The 19056-nt window shown below is 41.0% G+C and overlaps 1 protein-coding gene and 2 non-coding genes across 8 annotated transcripts; all 3 read left to right on the top strand.

The window, feature by feature from the left end:
* Positions 1 to 3096: 3096 nt before the first annotated feature.
* Positions 3097 to 19056, top strand: LOC143355278 (sodium-independent sulfate anion transporter). Of its 6 annotated transcripts, none has more exons than XM_076789973.1 (8): positions 3097 to 3227; positions 13530 to 13714; positions 14027 to 14164; positions 14589 to 14867; positions 15335 to 15644; positions 17185 to 17487; positions 18017 to 18251; positions 18364 to 19056. In XM_076789973.1, the coding sequence occupies exons 1-8, from the start codon at positions 3164 to 3166 to the stop codon at positions 18629 to 18631; spliced, it is 1782 nt and encodes a 593-aa protein (XP_076646088.1). In that variant the 5' UTR covers positions 3097 to 3163; the 3' UTR covers positions 18632 to 19056. The 6 variants fall into 6 exon arrangements, with proteins under 6 accessions (XP_076646088.1, XP_076646091.1, XP_076646089.1 ...); XM_076789976.1 differs by lacking the exon at positions 3097 to 3227 and adding an exon at positions 8541 to 8608; XM_076789974.1 differs by lacking the exon at positions 3097 to 3227 and adding an exon at positions 8729 to 8940.
* Positions 5806 to 5887, top strand: Trnas-gcu (transfer RNA serine (anticodon GCU)). The gene has a single exon. It is a non-coding gene; the product is annotated as a tRNA-Ser (tRNA).
* On the top strand, positions 9209 to 9290 carry Trnas-aga (transfer RNA serine (anticodon AGA)). Its single transcript has one exon. It is a non-coding gene; the product is annotated as a tRNA-Ser (tRNA).

The following is a 19056-nucleotide window of genomic DNA, read 5'->3' as shown; positions in this document are numbered from 1 at the left end:
TTATCGATAACTTTTCGTTTCTCGCCAACGCGCACGTGATCGATCCAGTAGAACCTGTTCTCGGTTCTGCAATTTTTGTCCACCGGTGCACACAGATTTTATAAAAATTTCACGCCGTTTATTAATATCTTCGCTTATCGCTTTTTGCTTATTTTCCTCCTTACAAGCAGCCTTTCAAATATTTTGTTTACAAGAGTTACCAAGATATCCTGAACAGCTGTTCACTCGTCTCGGCGCCATTTTGAATTAGTCTAACGACAATAAATGCCTTTTCACGCTTGTGTTGCTAACCTTTTAATCAGAAATGAAAGGTACACGCGTGATTTGTATTTATATGTGTATCTTTGATTTCTATTTATTTATTTAGAGATTCTTACATTTGATGACATCGTAATCTCCATAGGAATGTAAATTACAACACGATTGTATTCATCTTGGAATAAATCGCTTCAGATCGTTATCATTTCTCCTTATTTGGACTTATTCAGATATTCATAGTTGATAAACCACATGGTTAACAGGTTAGATCTACAGATAGTAATACCGTCTGTAAACGATCACAGTCCTGTTTATGCGCCTCATTAATGAACTGTGGATTTCATGCATTTGCGACAAATACACTTCGGATATTTATACAAAATCAAATATGCCTGAATTAATTGAAAAAAATAGAAACCAAATAGAATGTAGTTTCCTCTCTTAATAATTTTAAGAGAAGAAAATCTTAATAATGTTTAAAAAGAGTAGAAAAATTAAAAGAATTTGCATAAAGCGTTTAAAAGAATTTGCAATTGATGTAGGCTGATATTTATTTTACACAAAAATCCGCAGTCTATTAATAAATATAACAAGAAAGAAAGAATAATTAAAAATCGAGCAGACGAACAGAAAAGTGTACGAACAAAACAAAAAACAGTGGTAAAACGTTGAAAGACTTTAACGTTCTGTAGCCTCCGTTTCGTAGAATCCGTAGAGCAAAGAAAAAAAAAATCGAGCGCGCACTTGGAAATTGATATCAATCGTCCAATTTTTGCTTGTTAGGGAAAAACACGTTTATTAGGTTCGTTTGCGAGCGATTTCGAAATGTCGTCGTTACGACGGAATATTGAAAACGAACCGGGAATCGATTCCGATGACGATGCGTTTAGATTGGCCTGTTGAAAACGCGTTACTCCGATTTCCTAAGCGGGACTCGAATTACTAAATAGATTCTGTTCGGAAGCGCATGTTCTCCGCAACGCCGATCGCGAATAATGGAACTTTTCGCGATGTCGCGTGCGCAAACACATCGCTCGTAAATTTTACGTTTCACTGGGTTCGATCCTCGGCAGAAAAACATATTCATTATTTTTCAATTAAACGGGAAGAACGGACAGACTTCATTTGCAAAAAATCATGGAATCATTATTGTAGACGCGTTTTTCCACACTACTCGCCTATCGGCTGCTGCACCGCGGTGAGTAATGTATGTATGTGAGAGATTACTATGCACATGTAACAGATAAGCTTTGGAATTTGCTACAGAAAAATTCGTTGCTGAAAATCGTGCGAGGAAACATGATAAAGTTTGTCTGCTTAGTTCTGTTCTTATGTAGTTTTCTCCTTTACTTTTCCGATTAAAATAGCGAATAATATATTGAATATATTTAATAATATATTTCATAATAGAGATTTGTATGAGAAACTTGGAATTTGCTAAAAATATTTGGTTAAAAGTCACTCGTGTATACGGAAAAGATAATAAAGTTTCTCTGATGTTCTCGTTGACTTTCTTCCTTTACTATTTCTTACGTGCTTAGTATTAGTATAATATGCTTAGTATTATGGAATATGCTACAGAACTATAGTTTGCTGAAAATCGTATAAAGAAAAGATAATAAAGTTTCTCTGCTGTTCTCGTTGACTTTCTTCCTTTGCTTTTTCGATTAACACGTTTGGTACTAGCGTCATACGTGTGTGCCGACAACGAAAATCAAATTAATTTCGTGCATGTCGTTATTTAAAATTATAACGTACAGCACGATATTCGGGGAATTTATAGCATTTCTGTGAATAATATTTTCGTAAAGGATTACGATGCAGAATGCTGCAGATTTCGAATTTACTACAGAAGGAAAAGAAAGATAATAAAGCTTCTCCGTTGTTTCTCGTTTACTTCCTTTCTTTACTTTTTCGATGAAAATAACGAATTATGTATAATATATTTAATAATTTTATGTGTGCATTTTTACCTGTTCTTGTATGATCAACGATGGAAAAATATTTCATAGATTCAGGACACATTCCAACGATACCAAAACGAGCATTTTAGCGTTCAAATCATTATGGTATTGTGACGGGCATCCTCGCTGTATCGCATCTCACGTGCTTGCCACGGATCTTTTTATTCCCGAAACCTGTTTCTTGCGAAAGAAAAGTGTTTTCGAACGTAACAGAAGTTGAACTGTACCAGGGACGAAACCGCTCCGTATCCTGCACGAGTTCAACAAATTTTTAATGAAATTTCGGCGCTTGTTTTCACAGCAGGAGAGCCGAGCCGACCGTATTTAGACTTGTAACATTGAGTAATTTTTATTCATAAATACAACTGTACGCGGACGATCCTACAATGAACGGATGCTATCACAAATAGTTTTTCTCATAATTTTGATGAATGATTATGCAGTCGTATAGATCTTCGTAATAGATTCAAGAAAAAATTGTTTCAGAAACGTGTTCTCAGTTTTTCACCTGCTACATCATGCGCAGGTATCCTAGAAAAAAATGATCACTAAATCATCATAGCTCAAATATTCCTCGAGAATCGAAGTGTTCAAACACTTTTTCTATCCGCTGCAGGCACGCGGAACGATTCAAGTTCAAGTGCAACATCGTCCGGGGGGGAGTGCTTCGAAAATTTTTTCACCGGTATACCATTAATTACTATTTACCAGGCGGAATGTTACATCATTTGCCCGGTAATTGCGCGGATCGTTAACGATAAGCGCATTTACCAGCCGAAGATCGTTTCGTTCACGTCTGGGTATCCTATCTTGCGTTCCGTTTCCGTTCTCTTACGTCAGAGCGATGCATACTGGCGCAGTTTCGCGGCGAATGAAGTTCGCGTGAACCGGCGATCGTTGTGGGAGCGCGATCGGATCGAGCGGAAGAGGGAAAAAAAAAAATGAGACAAAAATATGTGTCGTCTCGTAACTGTGTCGCGAATCGAGCGAATCAACGATCCCAAGGTACGATCGTTTACCAACATCGGTGGTTTCGATTCGATGCGCCGAATGTTTGGGTCGCGTTCGCGGAATACGTTGTGGCAAAAGTTTGCCTTCTTGGAAATTTCACGAGGTTGCGTGGGCTGTGGTTTTCGACGCTACGTCAAACTCCTGGGCATAATTGACCACGGAAAACCTGATCGAGGAAAACGAATCGCTGTTTCGTTGTGAAACTTCCGACCTATAGTTCCAGCAGGGATGCATAGTTGAGAGAGGTTCTGTGCTGTTTTTTCCCCGACCGCATGAAATTGAAAACGGAACTCACGACACGCCATAATCACCTACAACTTCCATTAATTAACGAATTTCCTGGATATCTCTGTTAGTTCGATTCCCTTGAGTCGGAAAACCGAGTCGTGATAAAAGGCAATTTTGAACACGTATACGCTAAATAATTCGCTTCGTCATTAATTCTCGATGGGGAACTTGCTCATGCTAACAATGCTACACTTCGGAAATTGGTTTTTCTTTCTTGGTTAGTGTTAGAAAGTTCCCGGAGTTTTGATTGTACTTGTAATTATAATAGATTTGGAGATTAAAATCTTCGAACTGTTTTGTTTTTTCACAAATTATATTTTTTAATTTTTCAATGAAACAGTTCTTTTTTAATAGAATTATGTACTTAGCAATGCAACTCCCACTTACAATGACTTCCTGGAAATGTCCTTGATAGATCTATGAAAGATTAATGTAGAATGTGTTGCGTAGACTGCATACCTAACCATAAGATTATTTATGTAAATCATTTTGTAAGCTCTCTACTTATTAGCAACGTGATTTGTAAGTACAACCTTATTTTCTGGCTTATTAGTTGAGATGACTATGTTATATGTCAATGGAATTTAATAATTAGAAGCTTAATCATTTTTTCCTTGAGTAATAATCTTGAAAGAAGTTAGTAGACTATACGATTTGTTGGGCTACAAATAACGTTACTATTGTTATTGGATAATTTATTAAGAAATCCTCATGTTTGATTTTTAAAGGACTGTTAAAAAACGAGACGAGGTATCGATAAATAAATAATATTAACTGCACGCATAGTGTAAAATTCGAGCTCGAATGTCGTGCAAATCTAATTGGCGCAATCGCAGTCCTTTTCGGCTCTTGCAACGTTTTCTTGCGCACTAAACTTTCGTTGTAAACTTGTACTCGACCGGAATACAGAATCAATAAAATCCGATATAACGCGCGAGAAAAATTGCAGATTTCCAAGCAAATAAACAGTTTTCTATCACATTGTACCGTAAAATTGTGTTCTTTCGACCATTTATTCTGATAAATTCTTAATCTTAATCATCCGTTACGTATAGTTTGGCGATAATATTACCCCGAGGCTGATTAGAAAGCGTTCTTCAGCTAATACGTGAAGTTCATGGAAATTAAGTGCGTTGGCACGGGAGACAACCTCGTGATCAAAGGAATCCTGAATTTCTCGGCCGATATACATACATATACAATATATATGTATAATGTACATTTGTAGGAGTAAACGGGACGCACGTGATTTCCCGTTATTTAGGATCGAACTCGCATTGTTTCCAGATGGCGATCCTCTTAGTTTTCCATTCTTCACAAGTTCTTGTAAACCAATATCTGTTTACAGCAATATCTGAATCCGTTATTCCCCGTTTCATATTTCTCTCCCAATATTTGTATATCCTTTTTATGATTACGCATTTATTGAATCGCTGTTCAAATGTATGTAATGCGGATTCCCCGATTCTGCAGCGATCCCGTCAAACGCATATCCTTTTTTAAACGCTGTTCTCTTTTAATCAAACAGTGCTAATTATAGCTTCTACACGTTGCCTGAATCCTATTATTAAAACAATACAGCTAGCTGCGTACAGTCACTCGCAATAATATTCGGACACTCTTAAAAAGACGATAACTTTTTTAATGTTTATAAGTTGAATTTTCTTCAGAAGTTAGAACAATTAGTTCACCACGCTTATTATCGGTGAGCGTGTACACATACACGCTTACGATGGTACGTCGCGCGAATGTATTCGGGCTTTCGCACAGCTGGTACCGTGACGGCTGATGGTTTTTGCTCAAACACGGTCAATAAATTTTCGTAGGAGGGCTACAAATCAATTCGTACGCCAAATACGTTATATCAGTAGCAACAAACCAGCAATAAAAGGTTGGAGCGGCAACGACTGTTTCGAATTTTTGCGCGGCAGTGTACGTGTCAATACTGAGCGGAACATTTTAAATAAATACCAAGCAATTTCCTCCGGCAGGTAGACTGTTTATTACGTAATTAACAGGCTGCACGTCGAACTGGCGAAACGGTCAGATTGATTCTGGCCGGTGCACTCGTTCGAACGTTGCGGCTGTTCCCGTTCAATGAGTCGGAACGACAGAATCGTTTCGCACGCCGTGAACAAATATTATCGATTGTGCCGTGCAAGGTTGAGGACATTTGGACAGTGTCAGGGGCAAGGGCGGCGTCGGGGCACGGTGCACTGACGAGAAAAGATGCGACGTACACGGCGAAGTAAAAATAGACTCAATGAAGAAGCGCTTGTCACTGGACGAGGTGGCCGAGTGGTTAAGGCGTTGGACTGCTAATCCAATGTGCTCTGCACGCGTGGGTTCGAATCCCATCCTCGTCGTTTCGCTTTTTGTTACTAGCGAAAATTCGGCACGCTTCCTGTCCACCTGTATCGACGCGTCCGCAAAGAAAAACGGAATTTCAAGGTTACGAAAATTCTTTATACCGAAGAAAAATGACGACTCGTAAACCGTAATTGTGCGCGCGCCGTCCGTGTCACTTTGTTGCAAACCGGATCGTTTCTTCGAAACACTTGACGTAATAATCGAGCTCAATTATTTCTTACAGCAGCGTAAACAATATGTTTGTATGGATTAAGAAAGATGAGGAAGGAATTCGGGCAAAAAGTCTTGCCGGGCGCGCGAAAAGGAATGAAATGTTTGTTACATTTTGTTTTGCATTTAATTAAGAATACGGGAAAGAATATTTAACGGTCTCCGAGTTTTCATGCATTTTCCTCGAATATAGGCATCGGTTTCTCGTCGATCGGCGTTGCGCAATCGATTACGTAAACGCGGAATGTACTGTACGTTTGATTATGACTTTTTTTTTCGAGTCGTCGTTTTATTTTACGTTCGATCGTTTATCGGAATAAAATCGTTCGGAGCTCATGAAATGAAGCACTGGTGACGATCGAGTCCGTGATAAATGGGTTTTCCTTACGGCAATAATCCATTTGCAGCATCAACTGCGCGTTAGCGGTAAATTATTTCCAATCGTGATGCGTTTTTATTATGTAGTAGAACGTAACTTTTGTTGTTTTCGGAAACGGAACAATGTAGATTGTGGAACAAGCGTTTTCTTTTCGCGCGTGATTTATTAAGTTGAATAAAAAATAATTTACCGCTTTTTTTTTAAAATTTACGACGCTGTAAAATGTTCAACTTACTATCCTATACAACTATTCTCATGATTATTGTCAGTTTATGCTTGCAGGAGAAGTTATTTATAATTCAGTCCAATGTTCTCAACTGAAGTGGTTCAAACAGTGTCGTTTTGAAAATTTCAATTTAATTTTGAAAAATGTTCTTAGTCAGAAAATATATACTACAATTTATATTTGAAGCAAGGACATTACTTTTCTGACAATATTTTTCAAAATAATTTAAATTCTATAAATGTACAAAATAAAAATTTTTGAGTCTTTTATTTGCATTCTTGCATTAGTGCATGTTAGTTTATTTTACGAGGAATAATTGATTTCATGCATATGTGTATAATTAGCGGTATAAGTTAGTTCGAAAATGGCTTATTATTACTACGCTTTTTATTGGGTTTCCTAGGTTGTTTGTGGTTACTTGTTCCGGAATTAATCGCCTATTGTTTCACGTGTGCGGTATTCTTTTTTTGCTGGATGTTTTATGAAGCCTATCCGCCACGCAAAAACAAAATTGGACGTGCAGTCTACAGTTTTTTGAATGTCACCAATTAAAATATCAGTGATCAACGAGCAAGATCGATTTAACTATTGTTCGACTCGGTGGCACGTGCATATATGAAAACACTTCACACAAGGCAAGGTGCATTGTTTTCGTGCAAGTGCCAGTCACCTTTGTTATACTGGCATACACCCGCGAGCTACGCGAATGTATATGAATGAGTAATTATGTATGAATGAATACAAGTAAGTCGCTCGATTGCAATATCGATGTTGGCGTCTCTCCTGTCACTTCTAACGCGATAGAATTCAGCCTGTAACGAAATCAGAATTTTACACTTTAGCAAGGACATAACGACATACTTTTACCTGTACCCGATCGAACGACAGCCAATCAGTGATTCGGAAAACTCATTTTATTGGAAAATAATATGTTGCGTCTTCGCACGAAAAACATATAAAGTCAATGGTTCTAACAGAGTAATGATATTATTAATATTATTAATTATACGAGCGATTCATTAACGTTGAAGGAAACAGGCGTAACGATCAATAAGATCTAAGTACCTTGTCGCTAATGACTATTAAAAAGATATATTCAAGCACGAGGAGAACGTTGAAAAGAAACCGTGTCGCGCATCGATCCGTTTTCTTTTCGGCTTAATAAAATCAATAGCTAAGGAAAAAAATTTCTGATTTATTCATCGGGCCGATAACAAAGCAAAATACGTAAATATATTTCCACACGATGCGCTCGTTGCTGCACTGAAATGCAAGGACACCGTGGTGTCGTCATATCTGTCGATTAAAAAGACGATCTGTTGACACAATTATTTCGCGAATCACGGCACACGGGACAATATCTTTTTGATCAAGGCTATCGATTCGATAACCAGTAGGAAGTAAGATCATCTACCGTAGCCTCCTGACGACAGATTTAGTTGTTCCGCATTTCGTCACACTTCGGAAACAGTTAACTTGAGTTAGTTGTTAATTTTCCATTTCTAATATAGCAGCAGATTAGCTATTTACATTATTGCTCCTAAACCTAATAAAACAGTTATTCGAAAGAGTAAAATTTTAGTAAAATGCTTATAAGTACATAGATTTTGATAATTGAAGAATACGGACATGTAGTTCTCGACCTGTTGGCAAATAATTTTTATTTTGCATGAAAATCGGCAAACGTACTCATAAGTACCACGAGTTCTCATAGAAGTACCATATTCCAAAATGTTTCTAGAGTCAAAATACTTCAACCTCAATTAGTCACAGTTTAAATCTAGTTGCAGGATACTGCCTTCCATCAAACAATTTATAAATAATCTATTCTGCGAGGAAATTACCCACGGACCATTTTAGTCGGGGGAAACGATTCGCAGAACCGGATCATGATTATCCGTGGTATGTATACTCGTGCGTCGTCTATAATCGGCATCATTTCATGATTGGGCATCGTAATTCGAAAAAAAGCGAAACGACTCTATTCCATAGAAACTTTGTGCGACAAAGTCCGGTGACATTGTGAGCGTGCGTCCTCGCGATAACATTGCCGCAGTCGCTTTAACAATCATGCTCTGCCTTATCGACAGTATGCTCTCGCGTCGTTTTTTTTCCGTTGGGACACGCGAGGCTTTTGTGTTCCCCAGTGTACACACGTAACCGCCTTGATATAGTTTTTGATTATGCAGCAATGCTGTACGAAAGGAGCATCGGAGAATCGACGCCGTTGTTGAGTGAGTTTTATTGGCGAATTCTCGATTCGTTTCCGTAACAGTTGTCGTTTTTCTACGAGTTATTAGTCGCTAGATCATTTTTCTCGATCTCTTTTCAAACCTCCGTGCGAAAATGCTGTTTCGTTGATTCGATTAACCGTTATACGCGAACGTGAAAGCTACGGAACGTGATGACAATCGGTGTCAATTATATTATTATTTAATGCTGTGTACTCGTTGTACAGACAGAATTAACATTTCTTCAATTTAAGAGGCACTGTAAATCGTAGCAGTCGTGGCCGAGTGGTTAAGGCGTCTGACTAGAAATCAGATTCCCTCTGGGAGCGTAGGTTCGAGTCCTACCGACTGCGAAGTGGGTTTCTTATTTTTTTTTTCTACATTTTGGAATTTTTAAATAGCCTCCACCATTTTATAGTACGCTTCTGATTACTTTTTCTATTTTTTTGAAATGCTCTATCAAATATCTTTACCAAATAATCCGTTTCCTTACCACTTGTTTCACCTTTTAATTTTTGCAAATTAATTTTATTCACGAGCAAAGAATTTTTAGAAGATTCATGTAAATGTGTATATCCTCTATCGGTGAACGATGTTATTGCGAAGTAATATTATAGAACGCAGAATATATGCCGTGATAAATGAATCAAACTTTTTCTTCCCAGCCTTTCGTTTTGCTACTATAAATTGCGACGTTCTTACAACCAACCGTTCGAGTTTGCAGCTGATTGATTCCGAAAAACAATGTAACTCGTAAAACAAAATAATAAAAAACGAAGTTTTGACTCGTGATCTGAAGAGAAGAGCGAGTGCTTATCGCCGTTAAAGAGGTCTTCCTCTAGTCGGCCAGAGAATTCAGTATAACTTTTATTTATTTACACGAGATCAGAAGATAATGGGGCGGTGTTAAAATTATACTCCCTTCTGTCGTGCGACATCCGAAACGGTATCGGTCAGAGATAACGGTCGTTCATGTCCGTAGCAGCCTCGCATAAAGATGCGAAGCCGCCGATGAGATTTAGTGGGCAATTATTCGATAAATCGGTCGATTCGGTAGGAATTATGATCATCGTAGTGTGGATAGATAATACCGCAGACTTCCGAACTGAGCAATCAATAGAAAGATAATGGATCGCGACACGTGACGCACACCGCTGCTTACAACAATGCTTTGTTCTATTCCGATACAAAATCGTCTCGTTCGTCATTTACAAACTTTCTTTCAGTTAGAAACGATCGATACATACCGGCGCCAATGAACTCGCTGGCGAAGTCTATCGAGAATCGCTGAAAATAAATATCCATTTTACGATCACCTATCATACTTTACAAAAATCAGAAAGTTTTCCGTGTCAATGACGCTGTGTTATTTATCGTACGCTTTCCTATTGCTTGTCGCAGGATCAGATCCGAGCAAACACAGCCAAAGATTTCGCGGATGCTGTAAAAAGATTATTGAAACATTGTTCTACGTTGAAGAAGCGTCAATATGTATTAGATGATTAATACATGCGTCAATACTACAGTCTGTTTGTCACCTTGGAAAATTCATAATGAAAAACATCGATGAAGGTCAGCGACCCAAGAATCTAACGATCAGGTAGAGACGTTCATTTGGAGCATTTGATTCGTGACTTTAAGTGACACACAATCCTAATTTCGCGGCTCAGCATTCCGCTTTTACTGCACCGGGTTTCACACAAAGATGTCGAGAGCACGGCTCGCGTTATCAATTCTTGATTAATTTTAATCTAATACCGTTCAGATGGCATTCGCAGGTATGTATCCTCGATTTAACTTCGCCCCTCCGACTCCGTTCCATAAATTCGGTTTATTTCGATTCTTTATCTGAAAACAACGTGTACTTTGATAATGCGTTCGTATGCACTCATCCATACTTGTTAGAGTCGTGCATCAGTCCACTATTATCGATCTTCATTAGTGTCGAATCGTTGATCTGGAAGATTAAATCAATGCTTCGTTACTTCACATTTTTTTCACATGAAACGTTTACGACTTTCCCTCCGCAGAATCTAGACCGAAAAATACGGATACAGTTTGCGCGCGCTTTGACATATGTATGCGAAAGTGCACGACATTTGTGAAAAATTATCTCCGCGAGATTAGATCTATCCGGATGACATAATATAGATTCAATGCGAAAACCTTTTCATTTTTGAGTTCAAAGTGTTGACGACACTTTGCTGATTAAGATGAGCCCAAACATGATATATTTGTAGAACCTCTATTATCCGAACCGATAATATCTGAATTCTTCATAAGTAGCTTTAATCTAAGATTTAATCTAACAGCATGCCCAGATAACTGTTCTATTATCGGGACACGCATATTCAATTGATCAAAACATGAATACTGAGTTCAGATAATCGAGGTTCTGGTATATTGTGTCGTGTTTGGTGTCGTTTTAATCGAAAAAAGGTGTGTGAATACGTCGGTAAAAGCTTCTTAAAAAAATAATTAAAAACAATCGAGTTTCGCCACTATATGAATATTGTCTGACTGGTACGCTGGTGTACACGACATAAGTGACAATTCGGTCCCGAAGTTTTAACACGTACAATCAAGAGATTGCTGTGTCGATAGCGGCTATCAATCGCCTCTTGGTAATTACACCGACGTTTTCGTAACATCGCGATAAGAGAGTCGACGCGGACCGACCGTCAGCCAATGATCAATCGGCTCTCTAAAACCAGCCAGCTACCACGATTTATAATAGCCGGTATCTGAGACGTCGCGTCCAGGTATGCGAGTCGTTTCGTTTTGTTAACCACCGATCACGAGTTCGGGCGAGTTTGAACAAGACCCTACCATCAGGATTAGTCATGTGATCCGTTATCAGTCGGAATCGTAGTGTCAATACGATGCAGCTTCGAATGCTGTGTTATCTGAGCGATCCGGTTAATCCAGTAAATGTTATCGGCGTACGATTGTTCGTCAAAAAAGAAAAAGAAAAAAAAAAGTCGTCGAGTTCATCGCGTCTCTTAATTAGAACCGCGGGCTCGTTATGCGTGCCAGTCTATCGGAAAACCTGTCCGTGGTTTCTGCGGCTCCTTCAGGCGAGTCCGATCATCGAGCACCGATCGATGTGATCGGTGAGGGTTTCGCGATCTAGAACAGTCGGCGAGGTGGGACCATCGCGAAAGCAGCGCGGGCTCGTTGGACCGAACGTGATCCGGTGGCGATCTCCAAAATTATGGTGCTGTGTAGGTACCTTCGGACACTTGTACAGGATGTTTCGTAACAGGTGCTGCGACCGTAAACCCAGTGGTTCCATGCGAAGCAACGGGGGTAGTTCCCCCAGTGCTTAAGGTTTTTCTGAAACGAATGAAAAAATGTAATACTTCGTTCGTTTCGTTCCGCGGTATTTACAAATTAACGATATTAGAGAAACAAAGTGAAAAATAGTCGACAGTTCTGTAATGGTTAACTTAAATGAATGTTTTCGTCAGGAAATGTCAATAGTGCTGCCAGGTATTTTTTGGGAAAATGGTTTTACCGGTTTTGCTCCTCGCTGTAGGTTCCTTGGCGCGACTCGCGTCCGCGAGGCAATCGGTTCCCGTTTACGTGCACACCGTGAACCGAAAACGCATTTATTTTTCACCACACGCGAACAGCCGCGCATTGTTCGCCCGTACCTCGTCTATGCGCTCAGGCTAATGCTTAATGGGTCTTGTTTTATGGGAAGGAAATGATAAGGTTGCTGGCAATTTCAAACGAATAGGCTGATATCACGAGGACATTAACGACTAACGGGTTATAGCCGATGATAATCAACATGTTGCAATGTCTCCTACTTCGGACATAATTGCAGTCCTCCTCGTTTCTCATCCGGTGTCTATTGTTCTTGCCTGGGAGTGCTCTTCCATTCGTCTTTGAGACAGGATTATCTCGCTGCGATCGATTTCTATCGTTTCTGCCATTTACCTGTAACAGCGCGAAAAATACTCGCTCGATTCCAACCGAGAAAACTATAATTTCTGTTGGTGAAAATTGTGCAGCTTCTTCGCAAACATGTCGGGAGTAGTATACTCACCGGTGTCGACAAGTAAGGATATTACATTTTCGATTTTGTGCTTCGTCCGTTCAGATTTAATGCATTTCCTATACGAAGAGAAACGTAAGTTCGGCTTGATAGCACTTCGTACTATCTTCATCTTCTTCTTCCGCGGTATTTCCGCAATCAGAGTGCAGCACGAGATCGATCTATGCTCAGGAATATCGTTACCATTCGCCGTTAACGCTGCAATCGCAAGGTGCAGCTTGTCCTCGTCGGTAGATACGATACCGACTTTCTAGGGGACATCATCCGCATGTTCCATAAGGTACATGCAACATTCCTCGAAGTGTTCATCGTATCCCTCGAACGCAAGAAAAGTTACGGTTTCATCGATTCAAGATGCACAAACTTCCCGGAAAGAGGCGACAGAATTAACAGCCGTAAAATTCCGGCGATCCGTTGAAAAATCGTGACCGCGAGGCCGCGTAATTACTTCGGGCCGGCTCGGTCCGGTAATTAGTTGCGAACTAATTAATTCGTTGTAAATAAATCGTCGCGATTTGCCGAGTTCCAGGGCGAAGCGGGACTTCGAGGATCGATCTGAAGCGGCTCCTTCTGCGGAGGATACCGATATTGGCATGGCTGCCTGTCTACAATTGGAGCAAACTTTTGCAGGACACTTTGGCAGGGGTGACAGTCGGTCTGACTGCTATACCGCAGGGTATAGCTTACGCGATTGTCGCTGGACTTCCACCTCAGGTGCGTACGCCCGTTTTCAATAGCGTTCAACTTTTCTTTCCTGCGGAAAGTTTCTACGTTCGAGAACGATACTCGCTCGGAAACAAAGTTTGAATCGAACGGTTCGACCTTTGCCAGTTTCCGTTGTGCGTGCATGCGCTCGCGCGCGCGCGCGCGCCTGTGTGTGACAGTAAGAACACCACGGAAACCGGTGAAATTCACGCGATATTCGTTGAGAATCGGTCGAGAACGTGCGTGGACCGTTTTGTCGAACCGGCACGATAGCTGCGCAAAAAACCGATTCCCGTTTAGGTGAACTTTTGAAAACTTCAGTACGGCCTGTACAGCAGTTTCATGGGATGCTTCGTCTACCTGGTGTTCGGTAGCTGCAAAGACATCACCGTCGGTCCTACCGCGATAATGGCCTTATTATCGCAGCACAACGTCATAAGGCTCGGAGAGGACGTCGCCGTAAGTGCACTTACACGCTCCTTTTTCCCCATCGTTTTCCCGCGAGCTTTCCGTCGTCTAGCTCTTTATCTTAAGCTGGAAAATTCGTTTCACCCTCTCCCGACTCGCGTTTAACCCTCGGATGACGGGGCTCGGGTTCATTTCGACCCAGCGTTACAAACGTTCCATTTAGATTCTAGCTTTGCAGTAGCCAGCTCGCGTCGTTATTGCATTAGGTCCAATAAGAAGATGATCTCGAAGAAGTAAAGGCGAACTTCTTCGTTTCGAAGAAAATATGTAGAACGAAATGGATGCGTCGGAATTCGAAAGGATTTCTGGTTATTCCAGTTATAGTTAAGATGAAATTGTCAAAAGCATCCGCCTTGCGAGGGTTAAGCCGAAAATTGTACTGTACGATGTTCGACGAGGACGTTCTTTCCCCCAGGTGTTCGTCTGTTTCTTGTCCGGTTGCATTATTCTGCTGATGGGATTGCTGCACTTGGGATTCCTCGTGGAATTCGTTAGTATGCCGGTGATCTCCGGATTTAGCAACGCGGCCGCGTTAATAATTGCAACGTCTCAGCTCGGGACGCTTCTTGGCCTGAGCGGCAGAAGCGACTCGTTCATCGACGCCATTGTCAAAGTTGTCGATCACGTGAACGAGATCACCCTTTGGGACACCGTGCTAGGAGTCTCTTCCATGATCGTACTTGTCTGCTTGAAGGTATGCTTACTCTATCTAAATCGTCTTTAACCCTTCAGTGATTGTACGATCCACGAAGATGATTGTCATCGTTTTGTTCCGATAATAAAGATACTCTACTCTGGAGGCATCACTTTTTAGAGAAACAATTCCAAAAGACAGGAACCAAATAAAACTATCTTTGCTTCGTTACTGATCTCAATTGCAACTACTCAATTTTTCCATAAACGCATCAAATCATTTTCATCCCTCCACAGGAGAATACTCCACAAACTTTGTTAGAACACCTTGGTAATCTGAATACAATTTTGTTTTACTTATGTTACTTCTCCTTAAAGAATTATATTTATTGACACACGCGGATAAGAAAGTTAGATGTTGTCGGATTCGATCTATACACTGTTACGCTGAAGATTAAATCCTGTAATATGAAAAGTTTCTCTTCCGAAGTAGCAAGATAAAAGTTTGTTTAAAAAATGTTGAAACAGAATTTGCCAGGCAAGAAGAACGGAACACCGTTCCAGAAGTTCCTGTGGCTCGTGTCGATGGCTAGGAACGCCATAGTCGTTATCATCGGAATAATATTAAGCTATTCATTGTTCTCGAACGGTATTGAACCTTTCAAAATTACTGGAAACATCACGGAAGGCTTACCGCCTTTCGGCCCACCACCGTTCTCCATCACAAGCGGGAATCATACATATAATTTCCTGGAGTCGGTCAGCGAACTCGGAAGCACCGTCGTATCAGTGTCTCTGGTTGCCATTTTGGAGAGTATTGCCATCGCGAAATCTTTCGGTAAGTTCCTCAAAGGCGGATTGAACCATTTTCGCATCCCTCTTTCGACGTTACGCCGTTTGAGACATTCAATTCGGACAAAAACAGTTGCGGTTTTAAATCGTATTAACTTTAGCGCCGGCACATCTCGGCTTAAAACGTGTTTTACTAATTGACAGAAGAACCACGAAAATTCGCAGATTTTAACGAGAAGAAACAGGTCCGTTAATCCCTCTTATCGCAAGAAATTGTCAGAATGCCGGAAAAAGATAGTAGTTGATCGAAAAGAGGGGGAATAAATCGGATGAGATAAAGTCTCTTAACCCAGTCCATTCAATTTGTGCAGAGTCACTCGCGAGACATGCAGTCGACCGTAATCACGAAAGGATATAGGTTTTTTTTCGGTTGGCGGATTTTGTAAAAATTCCCGAACCGCACAATAGAATCGCTCGAATTCGCATTTTTCCCCGTGTTTACTTTTGACAGGGTCGAATGAACAGCGCGAAATAATGAAAACAAAACCATTTGCATAAATCAATAGAGCGAACTTGCGCTTTAAAATGGTCCGTTACGTAAACCGATTTCAATAAAAATTTATTCGAAAACAAACAACTGAAGTTTAAATTGACAAAAGCTGCAATTCTTTTCAAGCTAATAATTTTCATGCAGAGGAAAGTCAGTTAAGGCCACCATTTAATGCCGGAAGCTGACGTTTTATTAAATATATGAAACACAACAAAAATACTTAATCCGTGAAAAGCGCGAGGAAAAAATAATAGGAGCAAACAGTTCAATAAAACCGAGTCCTACAAAATAAAAAAAATAAAACCAATAAAACGGGCATGAAAATTCCCGTTGTGTAGAGTAGCGTTAAAAATTGGAATCAATTTTCGAGTTGCAAATAATGGCATAACTATTTCTTCATGAAACTTTCGCCAACATATTCGTGACATTTTTCTGATTAAAACGAGACCGAACATGACATAATTCGAAGCACATTTGCTTATCAATCGACGATTTAGAGAGTCTTGATTACCGGAACCATTGATTAACGGAACCATGCACTTAAACTGATACATATATTACACGATTTAATAGACATATCAGTAAAGATTTAATCCAACGATTGCTAGATAATGGGATCTATTATCTGTACACGCATATTTAACTGATTAGAACATGAATACTGAGTTCGGATAATCGAGGTTTTATTCTAAGGTTAATTAAATGAGTAAATACGATCAAAATGGTGTCGTGTTTCGTATCATTTCAACCAGAAAAACGTCACGAACGCGTCGGTAAAAGTTTCATAAAAAAATGATTAGCAACGAAAAAGTTATATTACCGAACCGGTATTGCAGCAATACTGGTTGATATGACGCTAACAGCAAGAGATTGAGGAACATTGTCCGTACACTTTGTAAGTGACAGTTCGGTGCCGAGGTTTTCAGGTATATCGATGCATCACAGTGCTCGTTGAAAGAGCTAAAGTTCTAAAAAGCAGCGAAGCTCCGGTGAATCCGCGGAGGCACTCACGTTCGAAACGGATTTTTTGTTTCAGCGAAAGGGAAAACGGTCGATGCTAATCAGGAGATGTTCGCTCTGGGACTTTGCAACATTTTCGGTAGCCTGGTCCGTTCGATGCCGGCCACGGGCAGCTTCACAAGGACCGCCGTAAACAACGCGTCGGGCGTAAAAACACCGATGGGCGGTTTAATCACCGGATGCCTGGTGCTTTTAGCGTGCGGCCTCCTGACCTCGACTTTCGAGTTCATCCCGAAAGCGACGCTCGCGTCTGTGATTATAGTCGCGATGTACTACATGTTCGAGCTCCGCATTTTCGGCGTGCTCTGGAGAACGAAAAGTAAGATATCCGATCGCATCTCTGTAACTGTCGCAATGATCTCTACCGTAACTGTTCACATTTTATCCCCACCACTGGGGGAATCCCCCATGGAACCAGTCAATCGCCAACGAGGAGTCGAGTATCGGTGAGACTCGCACAAGCGCAGCAAAAGATTGCAACTTTCCTAATTTTTGATATTTATTTTTATGAAACTATCGTATTAGTCTTGTTTTTCTTAAATGCATAAAATTCGCAGTTTAGTAACAGGAGTAAATATATAATAATAAGGCTTGTTAGGACACGGTTAGCTTTATTAATCTGTTTAGAACAGACAAGAAACAATTTTGCTTACTTGCCATAGGATTATTGTTGACGAACGTAATAGGTATAAAAAAAGGAACTGTTGGTGCAAAAGTCAATGTCCAGTCTGGTTCGACAAAAATCGATTTTTTTCAAGGTTCTAGACCAGAAGATACCCGTTAACAAAGAGAGGCTGATGGTGATGTGCTCACGGTTCGATAAACCGGATGTTTACCTCTGCCCGTAGAGATCGATCTGATACCGTTGACGGTGACTTTCCTGAGTTGCTTGGTGATCGGGCCGGAATACGGGATGATTGCCGGGATCGTGGTAAATTTAATTCTCCTGCTCTATTTCGCGGCCAGGCCGGGCTTATTGATCGAGGAGCGCGTTGTCGATGGACTGACGATTCTGTTTGTATCGCCGAAACAGTCTCTGAGCTACCCGGCCGCGGAGTATCTACGCGAGTGCGTCATGTCCTGGTGAGTAAGACACACGTCTCTTATAACTCTGCAATTTCGACCGTAAATCCTTCCGGCTCGTCTAGTACCGCTTTATTTACTCCGTATGCCGCGGTGGTTATGGTTCCCTTAGGTGTGACGGCAAGTTGGAGATGATCCCGGTGGTAGTGGAGGGCCGTCACGTGCACAGAATCGACGCGACCGTTGCCAAGAACCTTTCCCTGCTGCTGATGGACCTGGAGGCGAGGAACCAGAAGCTCGTCTTCTGGAATTGGTGCGAGGACGCCCGGCGGACCTTGATCAGCTACGACTCCTCCCTAGCGATGTCCTTTAGGACATCCGGCAGCGTCGCTCAAATATTCTCGAGCAGAACCGTGCAGCTCCGCGTTCCGCGCGAGTGACATTCCAGATCCAACGAATGCGAGGAACACTTTCCTTGGAACGCCACCAATCGTATTCGCTTCAGCAGCCGCGCCCGCTCTATCGCGGAATTTGCGGATCCCCGCCGGTCTCAAATGCATAGTTCATTTCATCGAGCAGCGGCTGCTAATTGCTCATCGTATGGAAAGGCTAGAACGAACCACTCCTTAGTTTCGTAAAAGACGTTGCAGCCGTTGATCCTTGCCACGCGTACAATGCTAACGCTGCTACCGTGGCGAGATAGGAAGATAAGTCGCGGGATGGCACAGGGGCATGAGGGGTCTATCGTTAGGCCTGACTATCCCCACCTCTGACGCTCCCGTAGTCCCAATGACGCCTATGACGGCTTTGACGTCATACGCTACACAGTGATAGTTTTAGCCAATAAATTTCGCTCGAGCTGAAA

The sequence above is a fragment of the Halictus rubicundus genome, chromosome 6 (assembly GCF_050948215.1).
Source record: "Halictus rubicundus isolate RS-2024b chromosome 6, iyHalRubi1_principal, whole genome shotgun sequence".
NCBI classification, from domain to species: Eukaryota; Metazoa; Arthropoda; class Insecta; order Hymenoptera; family Halictidae; genus Halictus; species Halictus rubicundus.
The sequence above is the reverse complement of the archived record's forward strand: the minus strand, read 5'-3'. Positions and strand labels throughout refer to the sequence as shown.